We start from the raw sequence: 12,493 nt of genomic DNA, 5'->3' as shown, positions 1-12,493 counted from the left end.
TGCTACGAATACAAGAAACTAGAACACGGACAAATTGAACTCATGCATATTGGTATCAATCACGTACCCATTGCGGACGTAATAAATTATTATTATTATTATTATTACAAAAATATAGGGGGGATACATATGGAATTCTCACTTCGCGAGTTGTGGTGCTCAAAATTTGGATCACAAAACTTGGATATTTCTATCTTTTTGAAAAAATAAAAAAGTTAGGTCATTCATAGAAAATATCATTTTTCATTTTTCGCAGTACTGATGCTATGATAAACTGAAATTACAAGTTTCCGTTTTGAAACATTCAAACTCTTACTTCTACTCTTTTGGTGATGTTCCAGTTATAAGTTTTTTAGCACGGCACGCGTCTTACAACTACGCTCCACCGGAACCAAAGAAAGTTTCATGCGAAATTGAGAGACTCAGAGAAAAAGAGACATTTCTCAAAGGCATTTCGGTGGCGCGCAATTGTAAGAGCTGTGCCGAGCTAATAAGTCTAATCAGTTCATTTTTCTGACGGGTGAATACAGTACAAAAAATTGAAGAACAACATACGACAACATCATTAAGGTTGGTTGATAATATGGTATTTATGAATAACCTGTTACAGGAATAACACTTTTTGAATCCAAAACTTTTTCAGTGGTTCTGCATCGGTTTATTCTCCGCAAGTTAGTTTAACAGTACAATGAAAAAAGTTTATGTATCTGGCGCGCCTCAGGCGCCCAATAATCAATTTTTGAGCACCGTAGCATTTCAACAAAGTGCTCATCATTACTTTTTTCCTTTTCTTTTGTATTCCCTTTTCCTTGACATCTATCAGTTATTACAGGTGATTTTATGAGTTTCTACTCTCTGATCAAACATCACTGCTTCCCCCTTCCATTCGTTCTCTTTTTTTAATTCACTTGCTCCTTTTCTTTCTCTTTCTGCTCCTCCAATTGGCAGATGATAAATAGAGACGGAGAGACGTAGAGAGTACAAATGATTCCATACTGATAAAAAAGAAGAGTGAAAAGTCTGTGTTTCGATTAATCCTTTGGGAATTAAGGACACTTAAACACCTCCTTCATTTCACATGTCTCTTCTATCGTCTTAAGAATTAAATATTTAGAAATTTCTGCTGAAACAAGGACATTTTTCTTCGTTTCTGTACTTTATTCACTGCTTTTTGATGTTTTTGATGGAATTTTTTAGAATTTGGTGAGAATTTTTCGGTATGTTAGATAGTTCCTGTTCTTCTTTGCGTTCTCCACAAACATTCGAATCACAATATGTACTTTTCAATATATTCAACTTTTCAGAAGTTAAGAAACGGGAACTCTTGAAACTCTGAATTAGTTTTTAAACCATTTTTAATCTGTCTTGTGCTTTGTTGTCAATATATGTACTTGTTTCTGACAGTATGCAGTAGGGTATTTCCAGAATCTCTACAACTTTGTTTTATTGTCTTCAACATTCATTTTGATACTAAGGCAAACTTTCCGTCAGTTCTATAATAGATTTTAGAAACCGAAAATCTACATAAAACTGTCGACAATAAGTACTGTTTCATATTCACCCAATATTTTGTTCTCATTTTCTCTATTGTTGGTTTCTTTCTTTGTCGTTCCAACTGTTCCAACTGTTCCAACTGATCTAACTGTTCTAACTAAGTTGCTCCAACCTGTCACTGTCGAACGTACCGATCTGATTCCAGCAAACAACTTTTTTTCTGGAAACTATTCCCATCTGTTCATTTCTGCCATTGGCAACACTTCGTGACTCATAATTCTAAATCTCCTGTGAGAAATAAGACAGTTTGTAAGTTGAAATCTCATCTACTTGTTTCAAAAGTTCTGTGTTAGTTCTAGTACTTCTACCAAAAGATTGCGTTAAAAGAACTGGAATTACGTATTATTGACTGCAAAGTTTCAATGTTTCATTGTTTCTCAATATTCGATTTTAAAAAAATCTCGATCAGTCTAGCGTTGTTGGCTACGTCGCGTTGAAAATCCCTCACGATTTGGGGTGTTTCTGGGCGCCATAGTTATAGAAGACCTAATGTCCAAGAAATCTTTGACTTTGAAAACACAACTTTTTCGAGATCTGAAATTCCGAGTGTTCTCGGAGAATTTGTTTATCTGTGAATTTGACTACAGCTTCAACACAAACCTAGCGTATTTTTGTAAATAAAAAGGCACAATTTTATTGTTAACTCAAATCTTCGAGGTGATTTTCTACATTGTTTGAAGCACTATTTCTTCGACAAAGTTAGTGCTGTTCTTGGCAAAAATATGTTTCAAGATGAACTCAATTTAGTTTACGATCATTTTAAAAACATTCATTGAATTTCAGTTTTTGTGGAATATTTATTGCAACGTTGTCAGAATTCTTATTCTCAATTTTAACTCAAAATTTACTGCTTCAGATTTTTAGTTTCTGTTTGTGAAAACACTGACTACCGTTAATCGGAGGTTAAAATTTGCTCCGAATCTCTCCATAGCTTTCTTTTTTTAGTTGGAAAGTTTTTCAAAAAATTTGGTGAATCTTGATGCTATTTTTGAGCTATTACTCATTTAAATGTCTGAAATATTTTGCCTTCTAATGAATATGAAGAATTTCAGTTAAGATAACAACATTTGTTTTCTTTTGTACTTTAGACTTTTTGGAAGAATATTTCAACACGAAAATTCACTTTTCATGATGTTTTCATAGTTTTAAACAATGATACAAATTTCGATTTGACTTCGGGTAAATCATTATTGGTATGTTCAGCTCTAATGGCATTTACTGATCATTAGATACAAAAATTTATTTTTTGTTTCAAAACTATGATAAACTTGCGCTCATCTTGTCAAGTCAGTCCATACGCAATGCAAACTTGTAATTCCGGAACTTCATTTTCAAAAACTTCTAGAGTGAGAAAGTTCTGAAGGTGCTAGTTATGTGGGCAAAATCCTAGGTGGCCTTCAGATTTCCTTCAAGTTGGAAAATGAGAACATTCTCTGGAAAAGTTGACAGCAAAACATTATGGTCTCAACAATATTCTCATTTACTGATACCCAGTATTGTTTGTAAAGTGCCTAGTATTATAGGAATGATAATGTGTCGTTGGCTTCATTGTCTTCACTAATCTACCTGTTTGAAAATTAGGCGTAAATGTTCAATTGAAACTTATCCATACGCTAGCAACTTTGATTTACCAGAAACTGTGTCATCTACCCAACTTCTTCGTTTTTGGTTACCCAAGATGCATAGTTCAAAATGTTATTTATCGCTCACAACCCTACGATTATGACACTTGTGCGCTACAACAATAATGTTAGGTGTAAAACAGTAAATTTCACAAGTAAATATTTTAGTGATACATGCCGAAATCCTTAGAAAGATGGAATGCATGATATGTGGAGTGCCACTACTTGCTTTAATTTTGTATAAGCTTAAGACTGGCAAGAACACAAGTAAACTCTACAATGCCTTGGTTTAAGTTTCAATGAAATCTAATACTTCAGAACTGTTTTGTTCAAAAGTTCTACAGTTTTTATCTTGACCTCCTCGTTGAATTTAGGCTTGTATATTTTAGAGATTCGGTCTATGATGTGATGATGAAACTACAAATTTCTTCCTGTTTCTCACCCCATTCTTCTGACTTTTCTCATTAAGTTTTCGTTTCTTTCATCCTAGTTCCCATAATGTTTTGTGTTCGATTGTTTGCTCATTGTTCTCTCCTCCCAGGTACTTTGCTTCTTCCTGTTCTCATTTATTATTTTTTCGAGAGCTTCCCCTTCTCAAGACGTGTTGTTTTATTGATGTTAGGTGTTAGAACTCTTGACTACGTTCCAACAAGTGCACCTGTCGTCAAGGGAATCAAAGTGTAAGATTATGATGCAAATGCTCCAGAGGGAGCGAGCTCATTGAGAACGAATAGAAAATATTGTTCTGATTCCCCATTCTCCTTTTTCTTGAGTAAGTACTAGTCTTCAACTTTATCAAATTTATTGTCAGAACTCTGTATCGTGGCGGAATTAATATTGATCATGTGAGTGAAAGTTTCACTGATTTCTGAAACAGTAGTCCTAACATCCTTACGAACACATTCTTTTAAAGAAAGTTTCAGTTTCAGATTATTCTAAAATAAAAATAGATTAAGAGAAACTTGTTTATCTTGTAAAAATCTCCTGTTATTTTTATAATCATACAGGCCGACACGAGCAGACTCACCTTGCATCAGGCTAAGTTTTATGAGCGGAAAAATATACCAAAATGTAGATCTCGACGAGTTCTACATTCGTGATCTATTACGGGCCGGACGGCTATTTGTTAATCAACCGCGGGGCGTGATCAAGTTCCAAATAACGCAAAAATGGCCTAAAAAGCCATTGTAACCAGGCCCGTTGTAGGCTACAGACATAGAACGCAACGATATCTAAATTTTGGTATATTTTTCAGCTCATAAAACTCAGTTTGAAGCGAGTTGGCCCAAGTCGACCCGTTTCGGCCGGGTTGAAAAAAATTCAAATGTTTTTCGATTCTTAGAATTGTCAGTAGTTACACGCTTAAGGGTATGTGTGTTTTAAACCTAATTTTTCTAAATACAACAGTTTTAATCTTCATTGTGCTACACTGATACGGCGCCAATTATCTGTTTCCTATGTAAGTTTGATTTTAAAACAATTTGAAACTGTATTTATTGGAATTTGTCAATATCTCTTCTACGCTCACTGTTTCCTATTTCTTATTTCATTTTTAAACCTTATTTTCTATAGTTTCCAATACCTACCTTTGCATAATACTGAATGATCGAAAAGCCCCCTCGAATTTTGTTTACATCCCGTCCTCAATATACATAATGCTATATAATTCAAGCTTCCCACTCATCTAACCTTCTTCTTCTTGCTCACCAATCACCCACCCCTGAATTTCTCAATTATCCCTTATATTTCAGATACATAATTTTGTAAAACCACTAAAATCGGTAAACTGAAATTCCTCTCCGAAAAATTCTGATTAAATTTGCAATGAAACCGCAACAAATTCAATTCCTCTCTTTCTCTTTCTATTCATGCAAAAAAATGTATGCGTTCTTTGCTCACTTCTTCCCTCTCTCTCTCACTCTCTCTCTTACTCTCTCAGCTCATATCCAAAAAACACAATTTCTCTCTCTTCTCTTTCAGACACAATTTTATGCACCCAATTTATCATATCCTCCTTGCCGAAAAAGTGCTCAAAATACTCAGATAATGGCTCTGGACACAAAACCTCCCGTGAAACGGGCTGTTTCACGACCTGATGTTAAGAAATTTCGTGAGTTTTTGTATTGATCAAACAGGATTGAATAGAATTAATATTTCAGCATTTTTCCATCCATTTTCGAGAAGATTACACATTTGCTTGTTGTGTATGGTGAGTTTTTTATTTCTAACAGGATTGATTTGTATAATGTAGGAAATTGACTTTGATAGAAAATAAAGAAGAGGTGGAGCGGAAAGAATGTATATATTGGTCCATAAGGGTGTTACAAGGATTAAAAAAGAAAAAGGTCCGCAAAAAACAGATTTGGATTCAAAAATACGATAAATAAACTTAAAATTTTAATTTGACACTCAGCCAAGTCTTTATTTTAACCGTGCCAACCGTCGTGCGACAGAGCGCAATTGCGTGTCTTTATGCCTAGCACTGCTGTGTAAAATGACACTAGAAGTTTGAGCGACTCAAAAAAAAAAACCGTGTTGAAATTTCTCACAAATTATGTACACCTTTGGATATTAGTATTTGACAACATTTTGAAACATTCACTTATTTGTGTTGTTATGAGTAGGGCTCAAGGATATGGTAGGAATTGGCACAGTTGGGACGGGGGAAACGAGCTCTGTATTGACTTGAACTCACAATTTCGGTTGAGATGCTCGAAGTTGTTCAAATTTTTTGTTTTTTTGCGGTTCCGGAATCCACTAAATTAGAATCGTCTGATTTAGAAAGTAGTGACATCCAATACAACAAGCAAACTCGAAGTTTATTCTTTTATGCTATAAAATTTGTAAAATTTTAAATTTGAGTTATAGCACCTCTGTAACCGTGCTCATTTTCAATGTTCCTTGATTTTCATTAATTTTGGACGAACAAGATAGTTTAGAGGTAATAATTTCTACCTGTGCACTCATGTATTTGTGAGAATTTTGAAACAGGCATATTCAGTTTTAAAGTTGACAGATTCCTGGAAAAATAGAAATTGGAAAAGTGTATAGGTTTTGATAGTGCTCACGGGTCTTGGATTTAACGTCATATTAATGTTTATAACCGTACAAACAAGAAGTTTAATGAAACCTTAAATCCGTGAAATGTTTGCTGCTTCACCCAACTTGTTTTTCTTGTACATTTACCCAAACTATGCTGCCAATGACAAATTGAGAGTTGCAGGCTGGTTTCTGTTGTACAACATTCATGAGAATGCATATCGCTATCACAATGACTTGTATGATAAATTCAACTGCATTGGCGTTGGAGAATACTGTATTTCCGGAAGCAATTGATAGCAATACTTCGTCGATTTTTGAGGAGGTTGAACTGGTTTCAAATGGTGCGTGCTCCTCGACCAATGATAACAATAAGAAAGTTGTAGTGGATTATGGAGTAAGTTGCTTCTGCCGATAACCCCTCCAATCAACAATATTTCCAGGGACAATTGGTATGGAACAGTCAAGAACAAAACCTGATCTTCTCTGGAACATTCTGGGGATCCATCATTACCGTACTCCCATCAATGTTCTTTATCAATCGATACTCCCCGAGATATGTTCTTCAAGCGGCCGTTGGTTGTTATATTCTGATGACTGCCATCACTCCATACATTGCAACTCATTTTGGACCGTATCCTGTTTTCATATCAAGAGTTATTATGGGATTGGGGGAGGTAAGAATTGTTTGAATCTTGTCAAAATCTTGTTCAATTTATCCTACTCTTCAGGGTTTCATCCTTCCCGCCAACAACGCAATCCTCGCCAACTGGTTCCCGAGTGCTGAAAGAAGTACTGCAATATCTCTATTCACAACTGGTAATCAGATGGCTGGAGCTGGTGGAAATCCAGTGGCTGCGTCACTTTGTGCTTCTTCTTTCGGATGGCCATCGATTTTTTATTTTGCAAGTGAGTTTTTAGAAATTAATTGTTAATTCTTCATTTTATGATCCAGGCATAGTCTCAACCATCTGGTCAGTTTGTTGGTTCCTTACTGCATCCAATCAACCATCGAAATGTAAAGTTATGACAAAAACGGAAAGAGAGTACTTGGATGCAAATGTTGTTAGGAGATCGAATAAGACTAATGTGAGTTTTTGAAATGAATGAGCCAGGTTTATCAAGAGAAAATAAGTTGCTGAAACATTCATGGTATAGGGAGAACAGTAGAAAAATCATGGATTTTGCGCTTTGACAAAACTATTTTTTAGTGGAAAGCCTTTCTCAGAACTTTCCTGGAAAGGCTAAACGCCAATTTTTCTAAATGACACTACCGGTGTGTCAAATCCAAACAAGATTTTATAAAATCTATGTTCTTGAGAGATTACTCCAATTTATTTGCAGGCACTCTGTTAATACCAAAACTTTTTGTGAGTTAACATAAAGAATCAGAGAAACAGAAAAGTTAGTATTTTCAGGAACATTTCGCAGCTTCCTGTTTCACATTCCACATCTAAACTATACTAGACCTTCATCGAATAATATCCTGCGCATTATATAGCGTACAATTTCCAGCGATCCCTCGTAGTTCCATATGCAAAAATCTTGAAGTCTCCTGCATTCCTTGCCCAACTGCTCTGTCAATTTGTTATTAATTCAATTGTGACTCTTCTTCAAATATATCTACCCAACTACTTCAAGGATGTTCTTCATTTGGGAGTTATTGCAGTAAGTTTATTCGGTTTGAAATGGGGAAAAATGTACTGTTACAAGGGGTCTGTAACTGAGTGATTGTTTATTTATTTACGATGATTCAGTAACAAATCTGGAGTACATTTATGAAACTTCACTGATAGAATACGGCCTTCAAATCAACTTTTGATAGAAATTCATTTGTTCACAGCGAATTGAAGCATATTCATACCATTTTACTGTTCCGAGTACCAAGTGCTCCAGAGGACACTAAATTTTAACATCACTATTGAAACAGTGCCTATATATTTTCCTTTCAGAATGGAACCTACACTTCCATCCCGAATATTGTGAATTTCGCACTGAAGATTGTATGGGGAATTGCTATTGATAAAGCAAAGGAGAATAAGACAATCAGTGGAACATTTGCAGTCAAATTGTCACAATCTATTGGTGAGTGTAGGGTACCAAGGGTTCATGGAAATGGAGAGCAGGTTTATTACGGTTTTGTGTTGTTGGCTTAACAAGAAACCCAATTCCTGATATCAATGTGGTCTTATGAGAATCAGTTGAACTCAAGCCTTGATCGTTACCGGGTCGGGTTGAGCGGAATTCCGCGTTCCGCCTTTCGCTTACCATCTTCCGAAAACTTTTCATTATTGTCCCCTTCGAGAAAACTGTGTAACATACTAATTTTCAATACACGGCTAAAGGACCATTGTCTTTACCATTTTCACAGAATTTTATACAACTTTCCCAAAACCGTATAAAAATATATATTTCAGCTAACTTTGGCGGTGCTCTCTTCATGATTCTCATTACATTCTACGTGGATTGCACCAATCCAACTCTTGGATTTCTTTTCTTCTGTATGATGTGAGTACTTCAGCTCTTGCTACTACTTTTAAATGAAAACTTTCCTGCCCAACCTTATTCTTTCCCCTTTTCAGGTACGGTTGCATGGGAACTCTAGTCAGTGGATTCTACACATCTCTCCTCTCATTAGCTCCCAAATACACTGCAACAATGTCTTCGATATCAGTTTTCTGTGCAATGATGGGAAGATTATCGACACCTGCGATTGTTGGATTAATTAAGAAGGAGGTGAGTATGATGACAGAGATACACCAGGAATTAAACAAAATTTTTTAAATGAACTGAAATGAAAATCGAGAAACGGTACATTTTGAACTGTTTCTAGAAAGTTTCATTAACAGTTCTCTTTTACTTTTTCCCAATATATCGATTGCACCTCTAATCAACCAAAAACTATCACAATGTAGATTTCGGATCTGAAAATTGAAATTCACTATTTGAAATTAAAAGCTTGATTTGTCACTGTTATTCAAATTTACTTTACTGTTACCGACACTTGCCATAAACAATACGATTTCAGCAAAAATAATAACTTACTATTAGGCATTAGGAGTTCAGATAGTCTCATTAAGAGGCACTATCTGTAAGAGTGGGAATGTTTGTGTTGGGCCTTGGCACAGTTGCAAAAAGTTGTTTCAATCCAAACTCTTTTTACAGTATATGTACCCCTATGGTAGTGATTTACAAAAAATATGTCACCAGTCCTCTATGACGTCATCATAGGAAAATATGACCAATAATTGACTTTTCACCCAAAAATTCATAAAAATTTCAATTTTTCAAATAACTTTAGGAAACTATTGGCAACATGTTAGGAGTGATTTTGACTACCTCCACACAAATTTCCAGCCCCTCAGACACCCCAGAAACCGTTCAAGTGAATTCCATTTTCATGTTTTTCCAACTTTTCTCGAAAAATCCCTCTAGAAGTACTCAAATTTCAAATCGTATTCGTATTTTCCGCAAAAAGTTCTATTAGGTTCAATTAAAATCATCAGAAAACCATTGCACCATCTTCAGATATTACTCTTTTACTAAACATTTGTAATTTTGCATCAATGTTCTGAACGTTTTTGAATCAAAATAATGTTGAAATATTTTTTCGATAAAAATTTTGATCCATGGGGGGGACCCTTATGTGATTTTCGAAATAAATGGAAAAATCTCAAAATGGTCCAATGGTTTTTCATTTGTCTTATTTTGATTATTTGTTAAATTTAGCGAGTATCAAGTACATTACTTGAAATTTGTGTACTTCAGTACAAAATATTGATGAAAATGTCAAAAAATGGGAAAAAATTTCGATGAAGAAAAAAACGAAATCGGTTCAAACCAATTTCTGAGATGTATAATCTTGGAATTGGTTTATTCTAACTCTTTTCTCAATATTCTGATTATTTTCGGAACACATTTTTTCTTTGAATTTTTCGTGAAAATTTTTTTTTCATAAGGGGGGACCCTTATGTGATTTTTGAAAAAATCAAAAAATCTCAAAATGGTGCAATGGTTTTTTGATGATTTTAACTGGACCTAACAGAACTATTTGCGGAAAATACGAATACGATTTGAAATTTGAGTACTTCTAGAGGGATTTTTCGAGAAAAGTTGGAAAAACATGAAAATGGAATTCACTTGAACGGTTTCTGGGGTGTCTGAGGGGCTGAAAATATGTGTAGGGGTAGTCAAAATCACTCCTAACATGTTGCCAATAGTTTCCTAAAGTTATTTGAAAAATTGAAATTTTTATGAATTTTTGGGTGAAAAGTCAATTATTGGTCATATTTTCCTATGATGACGTCATAGAGGACTGGTGACATATTTTTTTTAAATCACTACCATAGGGGTACATATACTGTAAAAAGAGTTTGGATTGAAACAACTTTTGCAACTGTGCCAAGAGGAATCCTCATCTTACAGACAACGCCTCTTAAGTTAGAAAAAAATGAATGGTGCTGGAAAGCTATAGAGAATGTGTTCCACTGATATGTATATGCGACCATTAGGGTTGACAACGTGTCAACTCTAAAACTTTTGTGTCATTTCTAGTCAAATGTTCATTATTATTGCTCCTGACATCACCAGCCATAACAGTTTTTTTCTGGAAACTGTAGTCAGATCATTTTTCTGTTAAGCAACTGGTTAGCGATCGGGTCAGTGATGCAAATATTCTCAATATTTAATTCTCATTCAGGTGAAACTGTAGAATTTGTGATATCAATCACCTAATTTAAGGGATAAGAAAAATAGTTCAGTTTCAGCTAGTTTTGAAAATATTTAAGGACATCGAGCATTAATTTACGGAAACTGAAGGTCTCATTTGAGTACCACGTGAAACAGATGTCACATCATTGACTAACTTGATAATATTAGTCACAAGGCTCTAGAGCTCGTGGTAGTTCTTTGTTGTGTCTGTATATAAGATACTGTCTTTAATTTCACAACTAGAAACACATGGACCGTAGGCTGAAACATTTCGCCTTCTCTCCCTCAGGGTTCACACGGATCATAAACCTTATTGCACTTATAATCTCTTTATGTTCTTGGGTGGCAGGAGAGTGCTCATTTTAACATAAGGAATCTTACTAGTTCGTTAGTTTCTCTAGGCTTACCGTAAAACCCGCAACTTTTTGATATCTCTTTGAGAAAAAAGATGAGCTGCGTTGAATAGACTTTACTGGGGCACCTCTATTAGAGTTTTACGGTATATAGGCGGATCTTCTTTCCACGTGTAAGTTCACAATCAGGGTTAGGCGATCACTTGGATAGGTCATGCTAGGTACCGCCACAATTCGTTAACATATCGGAATCAAAATCACTTACTTATGTATCACAACTACGTGAAACTGTAAATGTACCAAGACTTCGGCTAATAACTGTTTCACAATGTTTTCAAAATCCTCAAATTATATTATTTCACCAATACTTGTTTTTTTTTCCAGAACACTCTCTCTGAATGGCAGACTCTGTTCCTCGTGTGTGCTGCAGCCAACATTGTTTGTGGAGTTGTCTTCTTGCTGTTTGGATCAGGTAATCATCTTTCTACGGGAAATCTTACGGTACAAACTATATTCCAGGAGAACTACAAGAATGGGGTGAAGAGGATGAAGTGAAGGAGACGAAAGCGTTCGGAGAGAAGACTCCGTTGGCAAGTATTCAGAATCTACGAGCGGATTCAGAAGACAATGACGTGTTCCAATCTGCATTGGACATGGATATTCCAGAGATTCAATTGAATGAAATCACGTTGACAACTGAAGAAAGGCAACGATTTCAGAGAAGAATTCGAGAAGATTCCATGTGTTTGTAATCATTTCAACAAATGCGCTCTATTGATAAAGTGCAGTAGAGCACTCTTTCCTATTTATATCTTCCTTTTGCCCTATCTGGTTGATGATCTCTATCGTGTAGTTGTTTCTGACCCAATGTTTCCCCCCGATTGTGATTTTTATTTATTTTCTTATTGAGAAACATTTCATTTAGTTTAATAAATCACTTTTTTTCTTTTTTATTTGCAAGACTATGCGTACCTACAGTAATACTCGACTACATTCTCGTAAAGATTTTAAGAGCTGAAGTGGCACAAATTGTGAATAACAATATTTTAATAGGTTTTTAGTATAATGTGCACAAAAAAACGCTGAAAAACTACTCGAAAACTATAAATTTCGACGAAAAAAAGGATTCTCTCTAAAAAATTAAATAATCAATTAAAGGAGCATATCCAAAATTAGTGTTTTCGGTTTCGCAGCGATATACAGTAAATATCCCAA

At 35.1% G+C, this 12,493-nt stretch overlaps 1 protein-coding gene across 1 annotated transcript; it reads left to right on the top strand.

Annotated features, from left to right (window-relative positions):
- Positions 1-5,222: 5,222 nt before the first annotated feature.
- Positions 5,223-12,030, top strand: GCK72_012077 (uncharacterized protein; the record flags this gene model as incomplete). Its single annotated transcript, XM_003103498.2, has 12 exons — positions 5,223-5,286; positions 5,336-5,385; positions 6,400-6,612; positions 6,659-6,892; positions 6,947-7,124; positions 7,171-7,304; positions 7,731-7,883; positions 8,168-8,300; positions 8,633-8,723; positions 8,798-8,951; positions 11,663-11,750; positions 11,798-12,030. The coding sequence occupies 12 exons, from the start codon at positions 5,223-5,225 to the stop codon at positions 12,028-12,030; spliced, it is 1,725 nt and encodes a 574-aa protein (XP_003103546.2).
- Positions 12,031-12,493: the final 463 nt, after the last annotated feature.

This window comes from Caenorhabditis remanei, chromosome IV, assembly GCF_010183535.1.
Source record: "Caenorhabditis remanei strain PX506 chromosome IV, whole genome shotgun sequence".
NCBI lineage: Eukaryota > Metazoa > Nematoda > Chromadorea > Rhabditida > Rhabditidae > Caenorhabditis > Caenorhabditis remanei.
Note: the sequence above shows the minus strand (reverse complement) of the source record. Positions and strands in the feature narration are given on the sequence as shown.